At 32.9% G+C, this 25,847-nt stretch overlaps 1 protein-coding gene across 6 annotated transcripts in view; it reads right to left on the bottom strand.

Annotated features, from left to right (window-relative positions):
* The window catches only part of CEP290 (centrosomal protein 290), a 90,194-nt gene that overhangs the window by 13,570 nt on the left and 50,777 nt on the right, over positions 1-25,847 (bottom strand). For 4 of the 6 annotated variants that reach the window (XM_074402451.1, XM_074402454.1, XM_074402452.1 and 1 more), the window contains 12 exons: positions 25,734-25,841; positions 25,356-25,490; positions 23,895-24,161; positions 23,163-23,270; positions 22,308-22,507; positions 19,470-19,683; positions 18,345-18,482; positions 16,983-17,204; positions 16,517-16,639; positions 11,118-11,263; positions 10,636-10,791; positions 3,702-7,977 (listed from right to left, as the gene is read on the bottom strand). In XM_074402451.1, the coding sequence (XP_074258552.1) occupies positions 7,746-7,977; positions 10,636-10,791; positions 11,118-11,263; positions 16,517-16,639; positions 16,983-17,204; positions 18,345-18,482; positions 19,470-19,683; positions 22,308-22,507; positions 23,163-23,270; positions 23,895-24,161; positions 25,356-25,490; positions 25,734-25,841 (2,049 nt within the window). In that variant the 3' untranslated portion in view covers positions 3,702-7,745. Of the gene's footprint in view, positions 1-426; positions 592-2,346; positions 2,434-3,614; positions 7,978-10,635; positions 10,792-11,117; positions 11,264-16,516; positions 16,640-16,982; positions 17,205-18,344; positions 18,483-19,469; positions 19,684-22,307; positions 22,508-23,162; positions 23,271-23,894; positions 24,162-25,355; positions 25,491-25,733; positions 25,842-25,847 lie in introns of those variants that run through there. The other 2 variants (XM_039472306.2, XR_012518398.1) reach the window with 2 other exon arrangements.

Below are 25,847 nucleotides of genomic sequence, written 5' to 3'. Positions count from 1 at the left end.
ATCTTAATTCAAAGTCATTTTGGAGACAACATTTTATAAGATTAGAATTAAAGTCTTCATTTGAATATTAGAAGTTCCCAACACTGATGACTTAAAATAATAACAACAAACATAACTGTATTAGGACTCACCCTAAAATAATTAAATCAATTCAGGGATGGGAGCTTGGGCGTCTATATTTCTAAAATAGACAGAGGTATTTAATCTGTGCTGTCAGAGAGAAAAGTACTGGTCTTGAAATAACAAGGAAGATCAGGTTGACCTACTCTATAAACCTTAGCCATGCCTAAGTTTCTTTTTATGTATAAAATATGTACTGTATTCATTCATGCCATTTTATATAGTAATAAGCATATTTGAAATTTTCCTAAATAGTAACAAAACAGTAAAATATTCCCCTAAAAATGATCACACAAAAATAATTACCTTCAATTTTTCATTTTCCTGCTCAATATTAGCCATTTTTTCACTAGTCAATATTCCTGATGCTTTTTTCAACTGTTCATTTTCTCTCTGGACTTTTTCAACTACTTTTTTCATTAAACCAATGGTTTTTTCCAGTTCTGGGATTGTCTTTCCACTTCTACCAGACTACAAAAGAATATGTTAAGTCTTTAATCAAATGTTTTACAGCGTATAATACAAAGTACCAACAATATGACAGGTACATGATACTCAGTATTAATATATCCTAATATTTGAAGTCAAACCGTGTTAATTCAATTCATCCTTAAAACAATTCTATAAGACAGAAATTATAATTTCCATTTTAAATAAAAGAAAACTAAGACTAAGGAAATTTGACATTCCTAAAATCATGCATCTAATAAGTAATAGCTTAAATAGTCTCTAACATATTTGTACATATTTTCATTGGTGAATAACTGCTAATCTATTTGTACATATTTTCATTAATGAATCAAATATTGTCTGATCAAAATAAATAAATCTAAATAATCTACTTAGCTAATGTTCTCTCCAGTATATATCACTGTTTTCATTATATGAAATAAAACTATACAAGAGAAATTGTGTCTTTAAAGAGCTCATGAATAATTAAATTTTAATTGCAACATAATAGAGGCAATTTTCTCTAAGAATTGCTATTGCTTAGAAATTCAGTTTCTGTCCAATATAAATAGAAGAGGTATCTGAAATTAAAAACCTTCCATAAATATATCAAGAGATGAATCACTACTTAGTAAGTTTAACTACTTTTTTAAAATACAAGTAATTTTTAACAGTTAAATGGTGTGCTCAATTTTTTTGCAGTTTAGTAATCATCCATAAATAAGAATAATCCTGTAATATAAACGTTTACATCATTTTAGTATATATTTTCATAATTATATAGCAAAGGTCAAATTAACACATATTTTCATTGATGAATCAAATGTTGCTGTCAGCAAGGTATTTGTCCTGAATATTTTTCCTTTTTTTTTTTTTAACATGGTGTCTCGCTCCGTCACCCAGGTTGGAGTACAGTTGTGCGACCACGGCTCACTGTAACTTCCACCTGCCGGGTTCAAGCAATTCTCCTGTCTCAGCCTCCTGAGTAGCTGGTATTATAGGCATGAGCCACCATGCCCAGTTAATTTTCATATTTTTAGTAGAGATGGGGTTTCACAATGTTGGCCAGGCTGGTCTCGAATTCCTGACTTCTAGTAATCTACTCGCCTCAGCCTCCCAAAATGCTGGGATTATAGCATCAGCCATGGCACGTGGCTTGTTCTGAATATCTTTCTAATAACATAATATTTTCACTGAATCCATCATATACTTAATATTACTACCAGAATGACTGCATTATGATTGCTTCCATTTATGACACTAAGCAACATGAAATCAACAGGAGTTTAAGTCTTTGGCCTTGATCTCATAAACAACATTTATTCATTATATAAGGTGAATAAAAAATAACATAGGGAGAAAAGTACAAGAATAAAAAAAGTGGGGGAGGAACAACGTATTTATAAAACATTATACCAAGAAGGCTTGAAGATATCATAACAAATGGTTACAAAATGTCAGCACTGGCTCAAGGACCAGTTAGTTAGCAGTTACCTCAATGAAGAAAAAGATTCCTGGAAGTTAAACGTTTTCAAGCTGTGGAGGCATATTTAATAAAAATAGAGATGAAAGTATATAAGGTGTAACAAATGAAAAATACATTACTTGAGACATACAGGAATACTTAGTGTTTTATATTACAGATGCAGGATAAAAACTGAAGCTACAGGACACTAATAAAAGCATATCACTACTATTATGATATATATATAAACTTTTCATTTCTGGCTTATCACTGCTGAAACCAAAACAAATGTATGGTAAATTCTCACATACCCCTCTAACATGGCCAAGTTTCCGCTCAACTTCTGCCTTTTCTTTCTTAAGAAATTCACACATTTCCTTCAAATCACTGACTTGATTCTGAAAGAACAAGCAAACATGTAACCATTTAACATAGTCTTAGCCACTGAAAAGAAAAGGCAAACTATGTGAACCATCAATCTCTTCAATTGTATAGCCAAAACAAATAATTAGGTCTCTATACTAATGAGGAAGATTTTGAACTAATAATTTGAATTAATAAAGAATACTGTTTATATGAAATGTTGATATATTTCCCACATTACTGCCTGACTCAATAATACATATTTAAAATTCTGATTCTAACTGTCCCATGTATTGCACATGTAGGTTCTTACCAAGTGTACAGAGCAAAAGGCAAGTGAACTTCTAACACTGGTTCTATCAATGTAAAACCAGAATAAGAAGCAGTACCAAAAAAAAAAAAAGACAGAAAAAAAATGGCAGATTAGTGCCCTCAAATAAATAAATGAATAAATAAATAGTGTGAGGCAGGACATAGCTTAATTATATCATTATCAGTGGAATTAACAGACTGCTAACATTCTAGATTAGAAAACAGAACCGAAGCAATTAGCCAAGAGAAAAAAGGATTCCCATAAATAAGGTAAGACTTTTAGAAAACTAAAGATTAAAAAGTTGTTACTAGTAACAGAATAAAGTAAAATTTTTAAAAGAAACAAATTATTCTATTTTACAGTGTGATAATTTTTAATATACCACGTATCTTCTTACCTCAGGATATTTGAACTTGCTATTTCTGTTGTCTGTAATTCTTTTTCTTGTATCTGTATGACCCACTTCCTTACCTCTCCTTAGCTCTCTGTTCATATGTCATCTTATTAAGGAAGACCTCCCTTACTATCCTATTTTAAATTAAACCCTTCCCCTTCCCCATACTCTTTACACCAATCATTCTTATTTCTCTCCCTAGGACTAATATCAGAGGACACACTATCTAGTGACTTGTTTATTGTCAGTCTTCTCCACTAGAACGTAAGTACTTTAAGTGTAAGGAATTTTTTGACTGCTGTTCCCCAGCACCTCGAGGTGCTTGATACAAAGTAAGCCTTCAACAAATAAATATTAAAGAGCAAATGTATAAAGTATACCATCACTATGGTATTTTAGGAAAATGCATTTCTGACTTCTTAATAAGCTATTATAAGTAAACATAATAACTAAAGAAAAAGTCTTAGGTATTAGATTTCCTAACTATAATAAAAAAACATTAATTTTACCTTTAATCTTGGCAAATCTTTATTTGCTTGTTCAAGCTGAAATTTCAGTTCAATATTTTCAGATGACAACTTCAAGTTTTCCCTCTGAAGCTCCTGTTCTCTCTGACAATGACCTTCTGACTCTATTCCTGAAGTCTTCAGAAAAATGAAATTAGGAATATTTTAAAAGTTTAACAAATAAAAGCCACAAAAGACATACTAGATAAGAAAATACTGCCAAAAGGTAAGTTTTTTTTGCTCAAAGGAATATGAGAAAATCAGTGTTCTGGAGAAAGCCAAAAATAAGTAAGTTGTAATACAAAACTTGCAGAAGAAAAGGTAGTATGGTTTAATTAAAATGAAAGCAAAGTTAAGTACGACTTAATAATGTCCACACATACAGTGCCTTCATGTCTAATTTCATAGTGGTTGGCTGATTCATTGTTGAGAACTGCTAACTGTATGATAAAATTACATTGTTTGCTAAGACGAATGATGGTAACGAAAACCTAACCAGCGCGCCTCCCCTCCGCCCCAGCACCCAAGTGGAAAACTACTTGGGGCATTCTAAAGTAGCAAAACAGTAAATGTATAATCACACACCAGTTAAAACAATTCTTTAAGTATGGGATATGTAACCCTGCCCCCGTGGCTCCCTCGTGGAGAATACTTTCTGGTTTGTCCTTGATCAGTGATTAAGCAGGCACCAGCTGCCTACCTAGTTTATCTTGGTTCTATGAGAAAACACAGAACACCTCTTTGTTAATAAGAATCACCTGTTCAGAGAGACAAACTACGTGGGTCAGAATCTGCTGGAGACCCTCAGCCCCCTGAGGCTCTTAGCTCAGAAGGGTGTTGACCCCTGGGTAGTCCCACTTTGCTGTTCTACCTGGGTCTCTGCTTCTTAATGCCTTCAGCGCTGCCTGGGTGAGGGTCTCTATAGCCGAGCTGGACTTGGTAATTTATGGTGGTTTTGCTAGTCCAAAGTAGGGCATGATTGTTATCTAACCATTATGAGTCAAACTGTGTTCCCCTTACCCTAAACATTTATATGTTAAAGTCATAACTTCCAATACCTCAGAATGTGACTTTATTTGGAGGCTGTGTCTTTACAGAGGCAATCAAGTTGAAATGAGATTTTAGAGTAAACCCTATTCACTGCTATCCTTATGAAAAGGAAAAATTTGGGGATTTAGACACACAGACATGTACAGAAAAAAGATGATTGAAGAGACAGCGAAAAGATGGCCATTTATAAGCCAAGGAGAGAGGTTTGGGAAAGATCTTTCCCTCATATTGTTCAGAGGAAAGCAACCCTGCTTACATCTTGATTTTGGACATCTAGGTCTCCAGAACTAAGACCATAAATTTCTATCGTTTAAGCCACCAAATCTGTAGTAGTCTGTTACAGCCGCCTTAGCAAATGAATATACTAGGCTACAAAAGAACTGCCTTAATTCTTTCCTTCTTCAGAAAGCTTTCCTTCATTCTTTGAGCTAAAATAATGGTTCCCTCCTTTGAAACCCATCAATATTATATTTGCATTTCTTCTGATCTGAATCTACACTGGGTTATTAGTTATGTTTATCGTTACTTGTCATTCTAAACTTTATTTTTTTAAACTGTGCTTAATTATGTTTTTCTATGTATTTTTCTATAAATTAGAATATCACCTACCTTACAGGACTGTTACAAGCATCATATGAAATAATTTTTTAAAATTATTCAGCACAACTTTCTTTTGTTGTTCTGTATTCCCTTCAGTCTCTATTGGCTTAATGGGCTGTAAAGTCAAGTTATTCCAATATTATGGGTCTTAAAATTTATATTTTTATAAATTAAAATACCTATTATATAGGACTTTATAACATCTTTTAGATCCAGTGACTACATGTGTCCATCTGATTTTTGTTTGAGATGTGTATGCATATGCATATATGCAGTGGCAAAAAAAGAAGAGGCCCATTTTTGTTGATGTATGTAAATCACAGGAATACATTTCCACTTCCTAAGAAAGCCCAAGTATACATTCCAATGCTACCACTATTAGGTTAATACTAAGCAAATTCTACCACTTACAAGGTTGTCAGTTTTTACATTTTATAAATGAAGGCACTAGACAGGATAACTTTTAAGGTTATTTCAGACATGGACACGTGTAATTCCCTGTCCCTGAGCTCTTCTGTCTCCCTAACTTCCTCTCTTCTGTGGTACTTGTTTGATTCAGCAAATGATAAATACCTATGGTATTTGGTAGAGATGGGGTCTCTCAAGGCTGGTCTTTGACTCCTGGCCTCAAGTGCTTCTGACACATTGGCCTCCCAAAGTGCTAGGACTGTAAGCATAAGCCACTTTACCCAGCCTATGTGAAAAATATGCTTAGGCACAGAGCCTAACACCATTTATCATTATCATTATTATTAGTTTAGAGATAGGATATCACTCAATTGCCCAAGCTGGAGTGGAATACGGCAACGTAACATCAAAATCCTGGGCTCAAATGATCCTCCCACCTCAGCCTCCCTAACAGCTAGGACTACAAACGTGTTCCACTACCTCTGTTTAAATTTTTAAATCTTTTGTAGAGAGAGGGTCTGGCTATACTGCCCAGCTGGTCTCAAACTCTTGGCCTCAAGCAATCTTCCTGCCTCTGCCTCCCAAAGGGATTACAGGAGTAAGCCACAGCATCCTGCCTGAGCCTAACACAATATAGACAGCAACATATGCGATATCTCATTATAACAAAAGTATCTGCTATAAAACATGGCCAAAAAAGCCACTAAAGGAACATGCTATATATCTTAGGATGTTGCACAACACTGTAACAAAATTTTACTGATATAATTCACTGTAGTTAGATCTTCTAAATATAGCTAGATGCATTAGAAATTTCTAAGGCAAAACAATCACCTATTAAGTGCCTTATTTTTGCTATTCATTTATCTAATATGATATTGTTTAAGTGAACACCAATTATTTAAAAAAGCACTAAACTAAATTAGAAAATACATATTCACTAATTTTTGTAGGAACTAGTCAAAAGAGCTTAAGATAAAGCTTACTAATAGTTAATGCTTTTTCTAAATCTTACACACTTTCCCTTTTGTACTATATATGTATGTAAGCTACTTACTATAAGAAAATTCAGTTAACAAAGAAAGGACGGCCATGTATCCAAACCAGGGATGTGTCCTTTCTTGGCTGGACTGGCGCATCAGTTTCATCACCTGCCTGTGCATCACTCTCAGCACACTGATCCACGGCATCAGCAACTGTCACATAATCACAGTCCTCCATGGCAGATTCTTCCGGATCCCTGTAGTTGTTGTGACTGACATCTTCAGCTATGTGTCTCTTTCTTTTTTTACTCTTGCCTATCTTATTCTCTTCCTCATTTTTATGTTCCTGTTTATCATTTTGACAATGTTCTTGATTAATTTTAACACCTTAGGATCATGATTCATTTTCAAAAAAGGAGTTACAATCTGCTATCATTTGTTGATGTAAATTGACTTTACTGTTTGGTCTTGCCTCAGATTTATTTAACTCAATAGGATCTACAATATCTTCTGATTTGTATTTTTCAACATTACTGTAATACCACAGAATATTTCTCAGTACCCAATTATGTGAGTCATTCCTGGCACCTATTCTCTTCCCATTTTTAATTCTGAGTGTTGCTATGATCTTTTTTGATTCTGAACAAAGTGTTTCTTTTGTGAAAAATATCAGGCCCTTGTATTTATTAATAATGGTAATAAGCAATGAAAACATAGTTGTGTCACATACCTGATTCTGCTTAAGGTGGAAGAATGAAGAAACATGAAAAGAAAACAAAATACACTAAGTATTAAAAAAAAATCCAACAAATAATTCTACATTAATGATTAATGAGTTTTTATAAACTAAAACTATACCATAAATATGTGAATGGAAACAGTCCTGGAACATGTTTTCCTGTTTTATTTAACTGCATACTGTTGCCACAGCAAAACACATAGTGATAACTACACATTTAAAATTTCTAGAACTCATTTATGAGTTTTATGCAAAGCTTAAGAATCTTAAGTCTACTGTTATTATGTTAAAAAGAATTAAATTATTATTCATCACTATCTGGTAAAAATAAAAGTTGCATTTACTGTATTACTGTTAATGAGAAAGCTGTAATACTTTTGGCCGGATTAAGAAAGAAGTTGATTTCACTTTTATGCATTTAAACATAGAAAAAAGAAAAAATAATAAAATATATACACTTATCAAAGGCCTGGAATATGCATCCTTTGAAGACTGTTTTTCCAAAGCATGAAGTTTTTCTTGGAGGTATCTATTTTGTAAGTGTAAATCTTCTATAACAGAATCCCGAGGAAGAGCTTGGTGGGCCCTATGAACAAAAACCAGACTCTTTACTATTCACATTTCTACTTTTCTCTGTTATACTATATAGAAATACAAGATAGAAAGAAAAGTTCAATGTGTTTATTAACACTATTTTTAAATTCTTTGAAACTTCTAAACTTTACAAAAAATAAATTAGAATATCACAATTAGTATTATAAAACAATCCTCTACTTCTCAGAGCATTCATTGAAGGGCTCCTTTAAATGATGAGTCAAAAAGTGTATTTTGATGTACTGAAATACATTACCATTTCTAAAGAACATGAATCTATTTATATGGAATTACATAAGATAGTTAAACAAAAATACTATTTTAAAATATTATATAATAATTGTATAATATCCATGGTCTTCTCAAGAGGCTTAAGGATCTAAAAAGACCCTTAATGATTCCAGAAAATAATTTAACACTTCAAGTCTAAATACATTTGCCTGATCTACAAAACCCTCTTTGAGTGGCACCCCCACATCTAGCCAACCTCACTGTCCAGGAGTCTACCTTTACTTAGATAAATACAAATCCATTCTTAGCCATACATGAAATTTACTCTTGCCTCTTATCTCTGCTAGGGTTCTCCTCTTTGATATGCCCCTCCCCTTTAATAGCTAGATCTGATTCATAAAATTTAGAAATTCAAACTCGACTTCAGAGAGAAGACAAATTCAATGGTTTCTATAGTCTCCAATTACTTCAGCCCACACAAACTCATATTATTAGAGGAAAAAAAAGCCTCTAAAAGTAATAAAAGGTTTCACAACTAAAATGATTTGATCCTTGTAAAACCTGCAAAGAAGAATAAAAGTGTTTTGTTTTGAACATATGTTTAGACAAAGAAAAACAAGGAGGGTAAATCCACTGCTGGACAGTAACTATAAACAGATGTTAAGAGAAAGACAAGTTCCTCGATAATTTGTTTCAACAAAGAATAATTTGTTTCTTCCCTATCAAGGAAAATTCTAAAGATTTAAGAAACAATAACTTAGAAGGAAAGGCAAGAATGTGGATTTGAAGCTCCTGAGAGTGCTTCTTTAAATAAGTTCAACTTCATATATTCACATCACATTCATAATGACACAATAGTAAACAGACATTAACACAAATTTATGATAATTTTTGAAGATTAATGGAAAAAGTTTTATAAAGGGAAAATATTGTCATATCCAAATGTTGCAGGTAGATACTAACCCTTTACAAGGATCATGATATGATTACAGATCATTTGTAAATGCAAAGAAGGAGAAATAGCAAATTAGGTAAAACCAACCTAAGTTTACCTTGGAAGAAATGAGTGAAACAGAAGATTAAATCGTTTTAGTTGTTGTTAGGACTATATAAATTAAAAAGTTTTAAATGTTAGCACATGATTTTATTTTGCTTTTCATGACCATGACTGTATCAGAAAATATAACTTGGAAAGAGATTGCAAAACACACACACAAAATCTCAAATGCTCTGCAAAGAAATGACATGGGTGATGCAGGACAGCGGGACTGGTTCCCGGTACAATGGTGTAAATATATTCAATCTTCTCTCTCCTAATTGCATGCAGCAACCATTTGAGGACTCTGCAAAGGATTAGAAGGCAGATTACAACAAAATACCAAAATTTAAAGTAGCAGCAAGCAGGTGATAAATTTACCTTTTCTTCTATTCTGTTACTGCCTGCCCTGAAGACAACATTATTTGAAATCTGAAGATGGGTATCTGCACTGATGGAAAGAGCTCCAGGTAAACCTTCTAGTTCCAGCTCAAGTAAAGAGAAAGGGAATCCTTTAACACTCAGAAAGAATTTGAAAATACCTCATTATTTTTTTCCTCTATCTGTTCTTTCATGCCCCAACCCTTAAGCCATCCCATAGCAGTGGTAAGAGAGGCTGCAATGGGAACTCCACAGGAGCTACTATTTTTTGGGAGAGAAATCTTCTCCAATTGGTAGAACTATAATACTAAAAGGGTAAGGTGAAAGTAGTTTTTTTCTTCCTCTTTCTACCCTCCTCTTGCTTGCTCGGCCGCAGAAGTGTGCAACTCAGAAGTACACAGCATCACTGGGTAACTAAAGACACAAATGGAAATCCCTAGGGAAACAAAGTATCAGAGAGATGGCAAAAACGGAGGCGCTTAGCAAAGGGACCCTATAACGTTGTTTATGAACTTCTGGGCTCACTCTTGAGGTGCACACGTATGGATCTATCCTAATGAGAATACCAGTTTCTCAGAACTGAACTAATAGTACCTAGCCCACATACCAGACCATTAATTGAGAGGTATACAGGCAGAACAGATCTGAAGAGTATTGTAAAGGCTTTGAAAACGCAACTAATATTAAAACCACAGCCCACAGACATGAGGTTGGAACTTGTGGCCTTAACCCAATTAGACCAACTGCATGATGAAACAAAAAATAGCTACATTTTTCAATAGAATTTAAACAAGAACAAGAATCTCACAATATAATTTTCAAAAGGTCAAAAATGCAATCCAAAATTATGTGTCATACAAAGAACCAGAAATATCTCAATTCACATGGGAAAAGACAACATAACCCAAGCTTAAGACAACACACATTTATTATTTCAATTTCTACGGGTCAACCAGTTTTTCTTCATTATAATGGGTAGCACATTTCCACATAATAGCTTACCTCATATACGATATGTCATTTTCTAAGTCAAGATTTCTCTTTTTTAATTCTTCCAATTCCTTTTCTGACTCCAAAGCTCGTACTCCCAAAACTTGATCAACAGTCATGCCAGTTGTTTTTAGTTTCCTCTGCAAAGTAAGTTTCTCTTTATCAGCTCTGTGGAATTTAATACAGAATCAAGAAATATACCATTCAGTGTTTGGCTTTTTATTGCATACTCATTAACAAATCAATATATAACAATTGTAACATCCTGTGTTTGTCATAAGCTAATTTATAAAAAAATCACAGGAAAATCCATTTATAATTGTTAAAATATATTTAAAACACATTTTTAAGAAAATAAAAAGTAAATCATAGATAATAAATGATCATTTACACTAGACTATTTCTCATATTATCACCTATGATAAAGCTACATAATACCCAGGTCATTAAAGAATTTTACAGATAACCAGTTTTATAATGATATTCAAACTCACTTAGCAAAAAGATCCTTCAAAGTATTCAACTGCTTTGTTAAAGTACAGACTTCTCCCTCTTTCTCTTTTAACTTGTTTCGAATTCCTTCTATTTTGGCTTGCCATTTTTTACCTTCTTCCCACCTAATTAATTCTTCTTTAGCATTCTGTAAACAATAACAAAGGAAGTAGGAAAGTTAACAATTATTATTTTAACTTTTCTTTAAGATTTATCAATTAAAATTTTCCAAGAAAAATTGTAAACTGCTATTTCTGAGAGAATATTTGTAAATATTTTCATTTTGAAACGCTTGGAACCAGCAATGTTTTGAAATTCAGATTTTTAAAAAAATTTTCTGGAATATCTGCATATACATACTGATATATGTATATATCTCAAAATTCTCTTATGTTTCATATACACTTTCTACACATAGCTTGGAGGTAGTATTATACAATATTTTTAATGATTTTGTACATGAAACAAAGTTGACTGTGTTCTGACTGCAACTCATCATCTGAAGTCACTTAATAATTTTCTACTTGTGGCATCATATTGGTGCTCAAAAAAATTTGTATCTTGGAGCATTTCAGATTGCAGATTTTTGGATCATAGACATTCAACCTGTATAATGCCTAGAATCTTCAGGCATACCGAACTATTAGAAAAACTGCTCTTTAGGCTAACTATGGTTTATTCTATCACAAGACAAATAAAATTCTGGGAGACAGTTCTGACTAATGCCAATACCCTTAAGGAGTCTTTAAATGAAGATTCTAATACAATCATGACTACAGTAAGCTTCTAACAAGAATCTTCTGTACAAACGACCAACCTCATCTGTTATCCCATGACAATTTCCTAGCATCAGAACCCCTTCAAGTCTTCAATGCACATTGCTTCACTCATATGACAGATACCTATTTAGTGCTAACCATGTCCCAAGTACTACTCTAGGTACCAGGAACAGAAGCAATGACTAAGTCAGACAAAAAACCGTATCTTCATGAATCTTACTATCTAGTTGATGCTGGTTGGTTAGGTGGATTGGGGACAAGGGAGCAAACTGCAGATAATAAAACAAGAAACAAATCTAAATCTATTTTGTAGTAAGTTAAAATTAAAAATTTTTTAGCACTTATAACTACCTATAAAAAAAATTAAATGCAAAGGAATTAGAGCATTTCAAGGGGTAGGTGTCATGGTTTATTATAACTATGACAAAGGCGCCAAAGAAAGCCTATCCAAAGCAGAACAGTCCCATGCACTGAACAACTTTCAAATGTTCCACTGGATATTCATACAGTAAAACATTCTGCTTACAATAGTCTGAACTAAGAATTTATCTCCAACTCACACATCAATATTAAGTAATGTTTTAATGGTTTTACTATATACTAAGTTTTCTAGGAATACAACAGTTTTATAAAAAGTAAGATTATAGACATTGTTCTGCTGAGAACTGTATCAATAATTTGTTTACCATTTTAGAAATCAAATTACAAATGGCAATACCATCATGACCCATGAGTTGCCAATAGAACACATTTGTGTCAGTCTGCATTTGTAGCTTTGAATTCACATTAATGAAGATGCAAACCATGATTAATTATATTTTCCAACGTAGTCATGTCAAAGCATTTACATGTTGAAATATGCATATTCTTTTTATGTTCCCCCTATATATTTCATTTAGGACATTCATAATGATATTTTTGAAATTACATAAGTAGGTAGAGTTTATATTAACTGAATTTCAATTAAAACAGTCAAGGGAACATTATGAAACATTATAGTTTTGATTAAAGAGAATGTGTGAACTTGAAAGGGTTAAGAACCATAGTTTAAAGTCACATTCCCAGTGCGATGGCTCATGCTTGCAATCCCAGTACTTTGGGAGGCCAAGGCAGGAAGACTGTTTGAGCCCAGAGTTCAAGACCAGCCAGGGCAACATAGTAAGACATCGTTTCAAAAAAATAAAAAAATAAGAAATAAAGCCAAATTCTCAACTAAAATTAGTTGTCCTATCAAAATGACGTTCTCAAATAATGGAGAACAATATTCTCCAATTCTCTTCTCTAATACTAACCAATTTTTTACCTTATTTAATTCGGCTAATAAGTGCCCTTTAAAAAATATTAAAACTTTACGCTGGGCGTGGTGGCTTATGCCGGTAATCCAGCACTTTGGGAGGCCAAGGCCAGCAGATCACCTGAGGTCAAGAGTTTGAGACTAGACTAATCAACAGGGTGAAACCCCGTCTTTACAAAAAATGTAAAAATTAGCCGGGCATGGTGGCAGACACCTGTAATCCTAGCTACTTGGGAGGCTGATGCAGGAGAATCACTTGAATCAGGGAGTTGGAGGTTGCAGTAAGTCAAGATTGAGATCGCGCCACTGCACTACAGCCTGGGTGACAAGAGCAAAACTCCATCTCAAAAAAAAAAAAAAGTAAAAACTTCACTTTGTGGTTGATAGTTACCAATTTCATTTTTTCTGAGATACGTACAAGAATTTTTCTGTACTCCCATACTGGTATTTACATTTCTGGGAGTACAGCAGGTATGTAAGTAAATAACCCTGAAGCACACAGCACTTTGTTGGGTTTTGACAATTCTATCCTACCTGGCATTACCTGCTAGATTAAGATTAAGGGAAGCAAGACTGAAAAAACAATTGAAAAATAAGTAGAAAAACAACAAAGGTAAATAGTACTGTGAGTATTGTGGTGTTATGACTATAGGCTTTGGTTAGTGGTTCCTGGCTTATAACTCCCAAAGCACTTGTCATCATCTTTAGTTATAATATTGAGTGTGTTAGGCCTCTGGAGCAGACCTAAGAAAAAAGTCTCTCTGACCCTCTCCTGCCCTTTTTTCACGTGCCCTAAAGCAGTACTGTAATATTCCCGTTCTTCTAAATGTGGGTCATAAAACCTTGATACAAGGGGGTTCTGCCCCATATCCTAGGGAGAAGAAATACTGATGTTTTGAAGCTTCCCTAAAAACCCAAGAGGACTGGGCTCAGAGAGCTTCTGGAGAACTGAACATGTGGAGGTTCCTAGAGGAAGGTGGCACCCCAGAAGGGTATGGAAGTTCCATATCCCTTCCCCTATATATTTCCTTATGTATCTCTTAACCTCTATCTTTTGCAATAACCTTTATTATAAACTGGTAAATGTAAGTAAATGTTTCCCTGAGTTCTGTGGGCCACTCCAGCAAATTAATCAAACCCAAAGCTGGGGGCTCGAGTGTGGGAACTCCCGAAGTCATGGAGGCCTGACTTGGAACTGAATCTGAAACAAGATCTCTATGGGATCTGACACTATCTCCAAGCAGATAGTAAATTGAATTGGATGACACCCACTTGGTGTCTGCTGCCAAACCGACTGCTTGCTTGCTGATGCAGAGGAATCCCCACATATTTTGGGATCACAGAAGTCTTTTGCACTGATTGTTGTTATGGTTTGAGGAAAGGAGAAACACATGGTTTGAGCACTTTTTCCAAAACAGGTATGTTCTAGACTGAAGGGAAAGAGGGGAGAAGATTGGATGATAGGAGAGTAGTTTTCTTTTCATGTTTTCTGCACCAAAAGCTTCATATGTATAGATTTCAGTATAATACTATTATAACATTTAAAATTTTACATTCATTCAACAAATACCGAGCATCTACTATGTGCCAGTGATTGTTCTAGGTGCTTGGGAACACAATAATAAGTAAAACAGGCAAAGTTCCTGCCATCAAAGCTGATGGTCTAATAAGAAAAAACAAAAGATGAACATACAGACAAGTAAATGTCCAGTATGTTAAGATAGTAATAAATGCTATGGAGAAAGAAATTCAAGGCCCAGGGGTTGGTTTTGTAATATAGGTAGATTACAAATGCTGTTTACAGAGAAAAAAGTACTAAAATTTCCGAACAATATGAAAGCATTTCTTGAGTATAAATTAGAAATGCCCAAACACTAAAGAGTCTGAAAAAATATTCTCACTAGATTCCTGAATACTAATTTTAATATTGGGCATTGACCCCTGTATTCTCTTTCCAGTTAGTAGCCATACCTTATACTATTACTGACGTGATGGCTTACAAAAGACTTCCACATATCATTTCATTTTATTGTAAAATAATCTTCGGAAATTGGCAATACAGATATTATTATTCCCACTTTAAGGAGGAATAAACTGAATAAATAAACCAAATAACCCGAAGCATAGAAGAGTCCAGGCAAAGCCACAAGGCTTATAAAGCATACAGAAACATACCAGTTAGGAACAAACATACCAGTTTCTAACCTATCCCCATTTAATGATAAGATTAGGCCTATCCCTAATTAGGGAGTTAGAAAAGATGGAAATCCAAAAGAGTAAGGACATTTTGATCTTACAGTTTTCACCAGCAAAGCTTCTGACAGCAAGCATGTTGTGACATCATGCAAACAGTGTCATCAAAATTACACTGACATTAACGAATTTTTATAGAAAATAAATTTTGGAGTATTATACTATATTAAGACATTTGAATTCTATTACATATCTTCTATTTATGCCTTTAAAGACAGAATTTTATTTTCCATTTTCATGTTATTGAAATTATTTTATAGACACTGAATATTTTCTGGGTAAATTTTATAATAAAAACTTTTCCTAACCATAGCTACTCCATACTGATTTTCTTCAAGGGTAAATATTACTACTAACACCAACATTTCCCAGTTCACTTTCAGTATTTTGAATCTTACCAAGTTATCTCCAATTTATTGTCCATAACAAATTTAATCACATACATTTTAGCCTATTTTAGTTTTTTGAGTGGTTATTTCAATCAGTAATTTTTATTACAAAACAGTTGACTATGACCTATAAAATTTTAAGAAATTTCTCCCACAGAGTTAATCTATGAGCAGATTGGTTACTGATTATTACTAGAAATACTGAATATATTTCAAATCACTTTGCTATCAGAAATAAGAGCCTAGTCTCCTGAAGGATAAAAAGGACATATCTGGGTTCAAGTAGAGGTCTTAAAATGCCTATCTTTCTGTTCCAAACGTCAAAAACACCAACCTGTGTAAATGATTACTTTGGGGACAAACGATACACAGTTGAATATGTAAGATGTGAATATGTAAGTACCTTAGAGGTACTCTAATATAAGAAAGATGAATGGAATTGATGTAGTAATTTCCAAATAAGAGTTACATTACAGATATCTCCTCAAGTAGAATGTAAATTTCTACAGAACAGAAACTTGTTTTAGACTTCACTCCATTATCCAATACTACTTATAGTCCTCAAAATGCAGAATACAAACAGCCAAATCCTCCAATTAAGGCAGTATATTAATGTTAATCAAATACGTATTTAACTTAATCTGTCACTACCTTAAGCATATTAGTCAGTAGGTTTCTTCACATACCTTTTCTTTCATAGGTTTTAGTTCTGTTTCATCCACCTTTCTTTCTAATTGGCTTTCTAGTTTTTTAACTTTCCTTTGGAGTTCTTCAATTAGACGTTGTTTATTATCTATCAGGGGTTTGCCCTAAAAAATAAAATGTATTTTTGTATTATTACAAATAAATATGAAACAAAATAGACAGTAAATATTTCAATTATATAGTAGAAACTTCCTGAACCTATCACTGACCATACTTTCTAAATGACATTTTTCTTACGTAAAATAATCTGGTAGCTGCTTCTGAATTTTAATAAAATAAACTACTCTAGAACTATAAACACAACAGAAGTCACCAAAGAAATTACATTAATCAAAAGTGATTTGAAAGTCAGTTTTAACAAATATCACAGAAAAAATTATAAAGTGGAAATAAACTACTGCCTTTATATTGTAAATCAGATGTAATCAGAGTTAAACATAAAATTACCTGTAATCCATTAGTTAGTCTTTTAATTTGCCTTTTCAGTTCATCATTCTCTTGATCAATTTCATCTTTCTCTCGAAGTATTTTATTATAGGCTTTTTGTTTCTTTTGCAGTTCATTATTTAAGTCATTCAAATTATCAGTTAGTGAGTTTTCTTTATTTTTACTTGCTTTAAGTGCTTCTTTCAATTTTAAAAGATTTTCATTTAAATCTTCAACTTGTGACTAATAAGAAAAAAAGAAAAGAAAAAAGAAGAGTCTTCAACTATCAATGATAAAAGCAACACAAAACAGAAAATATACCACTATAAAAAAATTTCAGTCTGAATTTTTAAGTATACGAGGGGGAAAAATGCAAACTACATATATTTTTTCATGTTGATGTCAAGTCTACTGTGAGGAAAAAAGTCTACCTTGAGGAAAAAAATGTAAAAGTAGAATAAACCAATTCATCTTCAACAAACACCCACAAAGAAAACTTTTATCAAATACACATGTTTCATTTTGGCTGAATTAATTAAACAAGTATATAACAATATAAATGGCAATGTTTTAAACACTACGAAGCATAAGAGTAGTATGAAACAAATATCTGACTTGAATCTACAGAAATAAGACATAAGAGTCTTTTAAAGAAATAAGACATAAAAGAGTAACTCACAATACTAGACACTATGTATGCCACTAGAAAGCAGTTGCTAGCTGTCCTATGGTGAGAATGATGGGGATACACTATAAGATATTCTGGGAAAGGTGAAACTATGAAGACAGTAAAAAGATCACTGGTTGCCAGGGGCTTAGTGAGGTGGGGAGGGCGGAATGAAGAGGAGAGGTACAGAAGATTTTTAGGGCAGTAAAAAATACCCTCTGTAAAACTACAACAGTGGATACACATCATTATACATTGGTCTAAACACACAGAGTGTAAAATACCAAGAGCTAAAACAGAGGGAAACTTACACTCTGGGTGATTATGATGTGTCAATATACGTTCATCAATTGTAACAAATGCACCACTCTGGGGGGCAGGGGACACATAGGAAATCTCTGAACCTTCCTCTCAATTTTGCTGTGAACCTAAAAATTGCTCTAAGAAAATAAATCCTAGGTAAAATATTTCTTAAATTTAACGCCATTAGAAAGAGTAGTTCATAATGGTCTATCCTTTCCTAATCCCCAAGAATCATTACATGAATACCATAAAGATATTTATTGTTAAAAAATGCACGTGTGTGTCGATGTCTGTCCTCCGATAGTGCATTATAAATTCCCTACTCACTGGCAAAATTACTATATATCAAAGTGAATTATCTTCCAATAAGAATTATCCGATTTTTTGTTACATTAACACATGTTGATGTTCACCTTTAGCTCTCTAGTATGTCGATCAACAATTTGTTGAACATTGAGATGGGCCTCTTTTTGAGAAGTTGCAGAAATAATACGTTCTTCAGCAGCTGCTGTCATTTCTGACCGGAGTTCTAAAAGTGCCCGACTAAGTGCCTAAAAATTACAAAAAAAAATGTAATTTTTAAGGAAAATTGACATTTTATATGCACAATATATGATACAAAACAATAAACAAGCTTTATTACTTTCTACTATTTTCCTAAAATACTATGAGTTTAACGGAACATATTTTGCAAATTAACAACTCAACTTTTTCAAATAAATCTTTTGTAATTACACTCAATTCTTTCCACATTGAATGTGAACATTCAAAATCTTAATAATGATTTTGAGAACTCAGCATTAAATCAAGTGGTTTGTATTACAAAAATCAGATATGTTTTGTTTTCAAATATCCAAGTTTAGATATTTAAATTAATCACTTATTACATCCTCCCATATGAAAGTAACTGAATTTAGGTAGACAAAGAAATGACTAAGAAAGGCTTAAAGTTTATGCATAAATTTCATGAGCTAGCACAGAAAAACAGCAGCAACTTCTAAAACAATTTGAATATATCAAATCTGATATAAATGTTTTAAAACCTAATAAATCAGAGAATACAGTGAACAGCTCTATCCCACAAAACCATCTCTATGACCACTTTTTTTCATCTATCCTTTTCCTCATTACCATATCTCCCTCTTGATCCCTCAAATTGTTCAAAATTGTTCATTTGTTAAAAATGCTAGTACAAAATCTCAGTAGAAAAAAATAAAAGACAATGTAATGTATATTATATGTATATTTCTATAATGTACATTAAGATTCTTCCCCACTTCATATACATAATACACAAATTGGACTGATGACAACATAAAAAGATAAATTGAATTATATTTGCCCTGAAAAACAGCACTTAACAAGGCCATTTAACAGAATTGTCTGAAAGACCCTGTTTAACAGCATAAGATAAAAGCTCATACTTTTTATTGCAACAGAGATTTAGGCTACCATGTTTTATAAATTTACAAATCTTCTCTAAAAGCAATCTACCACAAATATTTCCTAAATCTTCGTAATTTTCTGTTGTTACTTACTTTCTGTTGTTTCTCTTTCAAGGCTAATTGGCTCTTTAGCCGTTCTACTAGATTTCTCATTGTAGTTGTTGGAGCTCTTGAATTTGCTTCTTTCTGAGCCTGAAGTTCAGATTTTAAACACTGTGACTCCTTTTGTGACTGGGCCAGAAGATACCTTAAATCCTCTAGTTCTGCTTTTACTCTTTTCACCTCTTCCTCATGGTTTTCTTGGAGCCTGATGTAAATAAACATATGTGGGTTTTTTTTTTTTTAACTTTTTATTTTCTTGAGATGGAGTCTCTGTCTCCCATCCTGGAGTGCAGTTCTCAGGTTGGCGCGATCTTAGCTCATTGCAACCTCCACCTCCCAGGTTCAAGTGATTCCCCTGCCTTAGCCTCCTGAGTAGCTGGGACTACAGGGGTGTGCCATCAGGCCCAGCTAATTTTTGTATTTTTCGTAGAGATGGGGTTGCACCATGTTGGCCATGCCAGTCTTGAACTCATGACCTCAGGTGATAAGCTCATTTTGGCATCCCAAACTGCTGGGATTACAGGTGTGAGCCACCACACCTTGCCAAACATATGTAATTAATAGACTGGTTGCTGCAATTAAAACCATGATTAATACAAATTTCACACAGAGCAAATGTTCTGTCCTAAGTATTAATCTAAATCTTGATGCAGACATCCAAATCCAGATAATAATAATTCTTTATTTCACTTAACTACTTTTAACAGCACGTTTTTATTCTAGTTTCTGTCTAATATTTCTGGGAACAATCTTACCAAGTTATTTTGTGGCTTTAGTCAAATAATACAGAGAATGAACAAAATGGCATTTTAAATAGTACGGCTCTTGCAAAGTGTGACTGCTTCCTCTATGTGATAGTTTCCTAACCACACTACTGATAACATTTTTGACTGGATAATTTGTTGTTGGTGGTGGGGCTGTCTTGTGCATGACAGGATGTTTAGCAGCATCTTTTGGCTCTATCCAACCAGATACCAGTAGCATCCCCTAGCCATGACAATCAAAAATGTTTCTAGACATTGCCAAATGTCCCCAAGAGGGACAATGGTGAAAAATTGATCCCCTATATTTGAGAACTAATGCCCTATATTGACATATTGAAAAGGTAAATAAAACTTTTCACAGAAATCACATGTATTATTAATTCATTTATGGTTCAAATTCACTAGCATTATATCTATAATTACATATATGGAAATAGATAACATCAACAGGTATTAGTTAATTCAGTTAACCCTATTGCTCATTCGGCATTAAGTCTGTTAAACTTAATTAACATATTGTTGTGCATATACATACTGCATCTCTACTGAGATTCTGACCAATAAGAGGGAGATAGTGTTAAGAAATGAGCAAATGTTAAACTCTTTGAGGCTTGCTGTTTTGACAAAACTTAAGTCTAACTTTAAAGAGTCATCATCAAATTGTGAAAATATGAGGTTTTACTTAAGAAATCACAGAGATCCATGATTTCCTAATATACATCAAAATATGCACACAGAGAATACAAGTACAATTTTGGGCTAAAATGACACGATAAGGTACAGAACAATAACTTGAAGTATTTCATGTGGCAAAATAAATACATTATACAAGGTTATTTCAAGAGATCATGACTTTCTACACCCTGGAATTGGAAGCAAAAATACAAGTAATTTTATACTCCAAAACATAACAAATTTACTAGACCAAAAATAACATCTCAGGTACAAAATTTAATAGAGTGAGGAAAAGAGACTGAAAATGCACATATGCTGTTGCCAATTTTCTTTCTTTTAGAGAGTAATTTCTTAAAAGTGGCAGCTCGTTAACAAAGCAAAAATAGTGTTAATTGTTAGAGGCATTTGAATAAGTGAAGAATCAAAGGTTCTAATAGGGGCTTGAGAGCTCAAATGGAATTATAAGTCAAACAGTTCAACTTTCTAATTTAGGCCCATAGAGATAATACTACAATGATTAGAAACTACATAACTATAAATCTATTTTGAGTTTAAAATCTTATGTTCTGATAAACTGGTTGAACAATGTTTAGAATCTCTATTATGTTCCAGACACTTTCATAAGTGTGCAAACAAAAGTTTTCTCTGTATATGTTATTTTACAATATTCAAATTACTTTCATACATGGTATCATTTGACCTTCATAAAACCACCCTGAAGAAGCCAGAGTAAGTACTGTTATTTCCATTTTAAAGATGATGAGGCCGAGTGAGGTGGCTCAGGCCTGTAATCCCAGCACTTTGGGAGGCCAAAGTGGGTGGATCACTTGAGCTCATGAGTTTGAGATCAGCCTGGGCAACATGGCAAAAACCTGTCTCTACAAAAATACAAAAAACTAGCCAGGTGTGGTGGCACCTGCCTGTAGTGCCAGCTACTCAGGAGGCCGAGATGGGACAATGGCTTGGGCCTGGGAGGTCAAGGTTGCAGTGAGACTAGATTGTGCCACTGCACTCTAGCCTACGCAATAGAGCCAGACCTTGTCTCAAAAATAAATAAATAAATAAATTGATAAATAAGATGAAACTGAAGCTCAAAGAAGGTAAAAATGAGATTCTGGAAAAGAATCTGTACTGGCTTTTGAGTCAGACTCACTAGTTTCAAATTATGTCTTTCCCATATTCTCCAGACATGCTATTAAGCATTCCTGAGGCCATATCCTCTCTGAAAAAGGTGAAAATGATAACATATATAATCAGTAGTCCTGAGGATAAAAATGAGACAATATACATAAAGTCTTAGAACAGTTCCTGGCATAGCAAACACTTACGTTTATCTTCATTATATCATTATTACCATTGCCTATTTTTACAATACATTTTGGAGACTTACCATAATTTGGTATTTTCAAATTCTTTTACTTTTAATTCAGTGATTTCTCTTTGTCTCTCTAAATCTTGTGATACTTTCTTTAGTTTGACCAAGAGTGAGGAGAGAGAGTCATCTTGTTCTGCTACTGTCTGTTCCATCTCAGCCAGACGAATAAAATGCTTATTGGTAGGAACTGGAGTGGGAGACTCTTTCATTAAATCCTATGAAAAATGAATATATTAGCAATAGGCATGCGTAATTCAATACCATACTTATTCTATATTTTTAATTTAGTTCCTTAAATGATCAAAATATGGTATCTAAAATTTAATGATTTAATAGGCAATGAAGGCTTAAAGAAGACAGGAAAGAAATACATTATTTTTTGTATTTACAATAGCTAGCAAAGTATACATATGTAGCAGGAGATCAATAAATGTTAACTGAATTAATGAGGTAAGGCTCAAACATGCTAATTACATCAAAAACATTAAAAGATACACGAAAAACATTAAAAGATGACAGGTCATTGCACACATATGAAACAGAATGATCAAAAGAGGCAAGTATGAGCTGAATTTTGGAGATGAAAAGCACTTAGTTATAGGTAAACTTACAGTAACTAGAATTTGAAAAGAAAGGTAGGTAGGTTCATAGAAGATCGAGCATATGGCTAAAGATTATAAACATAACTTTGTGTGAGGTACAGAAGGAGTTGGGTCTAGGAAGAAGAATGATCAGAACTATGTTTTCAGAAGATTATTTCGGCAACAAAAAGGTAAGGTGACTTCTATTCCAAAAAAGAAGAGCGCTGAATTTTAAATTACATGGTCTCAAAAATCAATAACGAATAGAATAAAGTTCTTAGAATCTTACCCAAGCCGTTTGTTTGAATTTATTTAGTGAACTATCAGCCTGTAGTTCTAATTTGTGATGAAGAATATGAAGGTCTTCCTCATGTTTCTTCACAATTTCTCTTTGCTCCTGTTTTACAGAAAATTGAAACTATATCCTAACTTTTGATTAAAATAAATTCACATTTTGAAGACCTTATATATTTTCTTTTTAATCTTCTAAAATTCCTTTGAGATGAGGAAGAAACAGTATCTCTATGTATGTACATATTTAGACCAGTATGCATGTCCCCTCACACAATGTTCAAGTTGACAAGTCCTACCTCAGTTCATAACATATTCTTAACATTAGAATAACATGTATCTATCATCTTTTAACTTATTTCTAGAAAAACTAAAATGTTAGCTTTTCCCCACAAAGTTCTAACAAATCTGATTTCTACTGCTTACCAGTGTGACATATTTTATTGCACCCTATCACCTCAGTCCTCACCTATAAACTCAATTAAAATACTTTTCAAAATCACGATTTCACCATGACAACTACTCCTGCTTTAGTCAGTGTATAAGAGAAGGATACACAAACTGCTAGCTTTACTGATGGAGGTGTAACCCAATCACATGAAAGTTAACAATTCTTAAATAAAATCATTTGAAATCAAGAAAAAAACTATCACTTAAGGGCAAAATAATATTTAGCATTGGATTAAAAATATTATACATAAAATGGTAAATTCATAATACAATAAAATACCTCTCTGGCTTTTTCTAGAAGATGTTGATATTTCTTTACTACTTCTTCTTTTTGATTTAATCTTGCTTGCATGTTTGCAATAGTTTGATGAGCAATTTTCAATGCGTGATGAGATTTTGGTTCCATCTCTTTTCTGCCTAGCTCAGCTATGAGCTTTTCTCTTTCTGCAGTGGCAGGCAATCGAAGCCTCAGTTCATTGATTACTTTGTCTCTTGACAGTATATTTTGTTCTGCTAACCTTAAAGCAGATTCTTTCTCTTTTAGCTTCTGCAATGATTAAATCACAATAAATCATTAAAGTATCTTTTTTCCTTTAAAATGCTTCATCTGAACTTTAGTTATTAGCAAAAAAATTTCACTTTATTTTTCACATCATATGTACAATAGCCATTTGATACTTAATAAGGTTAAACTATTTCTAATTGACAGCAATTATTTACATAGTTTATTTATAAGAGTATTGCATCTGTTAGAAACTTCATTGTTATGACAAAAATAAAATTTAATTAATGTACTTTATTGAGATATTACAGTTTAGAACTATAAATGTGTGGTTGTACTAGATTTAGGAAGAATATGTAATAAATTATTTCCTTTATTTTGGTCCACTGACTAGCAGAGCATTAGACTAATCTATAAGTCAGTGAAGTACAAAACTGGAATTTTAGTGGCCCAAGTCAATAAACTAGTATTATAAAACCTGCAGTTTATTAAAACAAAACAGAAAAAAAAACTAGAAAAATTTTTACTCTTCAAGAGGATTAAGGTGAGTATTTTAAATTAAGCGATTCAGTGGCAATTTACATAAATGACAAATCTTACAATTATTGAGGAAAATCTAAGTTTCCTGAACTGATTAAAAATGTACAATTTTACTTGAAAAATTCCTTTACATATATTTTAAAATGTATTTGGAGTTAATATATTTAGATGGAAACTAAAATGAAAATCATATTCAGTTTACATTTTTTCCCAAATAATTTAATAAAGATGACAGATTTGATCACTTACTAATCAAAGTCAAGATCTAGGTTAAAACAGAAAGTAATTTCTAATTTACCTTCAACCCTTTAACCATGCATAAAAAGTAATGAACTGAAAATTGATTAATAGATTATGTAACATGCACTTCAAAATAAACCCAAAAAAACAAGAAAAGATCATATAAAGGAAAATAATACATTGTTCATAAAGCTACAATTAAATGCTTTTTGTTTCCTTTCATGCTAGTGCTGATCAGTGTCCCTAAAGGTAACAAGTCATAACTAAATAGTGAATTCAAATTAACCATATCTGCTGTTCATTATCGGCTGTTAGAAACATTATAGGAGAATAGAAAAAGAGTGAAATTAGCAACAGATTCATCATTCTATGCATCGTCCTCATAAAGAAACATTATTTAACACAACCCACAAACATTCCAAAGAATACACGAATCAAAATGCAAATTCTTCTAATTACCTCTTCAAGTGATTTGCAAGTTGCCTGTGTTTCTAGGATTATTCGAATGTTTTCCTTAATTTTTCTTAGAGCAATCTCAAGTTGATTTGGAAGGGGCAAACTAGGGTCAGGGATTGATCCTGTAGCTTCTTCAAACTATTAACAAATAGTATGTTTTTTAAAAAAAGCAGTGGCAGCATTGAAAATAAAAATATTAACTTTTACAGCTGTATGATAAACATAGATTAAACCCCTCGTATTTTAAATATAAAAATATAAGATCAATTAATAAATACAAATATAACATCAACTAAAATTATATATGATACAGGAAATATTTCTGTGAATTAACACTCTAGACCATGCTACAGAATACCAAACAAGATTAATCATTCATACCTTTTGTGCTGCATTTAGTATTTCATTTTGCTGACGGTCAAAAATGTCTAGTTGACGTTCCAGTTCAACTTCTCTTTGATCCCAAGCTATTTGTCTTTCTTCATGAAACTAAAA

The sequence above is a fragment of the Saimiri boliviensis genome, chromosome 7 (assembly GCF_048565385.1).
Source record: "Saimiri boliviensis isolate mSaiBol1 chromosome 7, mSaiBol1.pri, whole genome shotgun sequence".
Lineage (NCBI taxonomy): Eukaryota > Metazoa > Chordata > Mammalia > Primates > Cebidae > Saimiri > Saimiri boliviensis.
The sequence above is the reverse complement of the archived record's forward strand: the minus strand, read 5'-3'. Positions and strand labels throughout refer to the sequence as shown.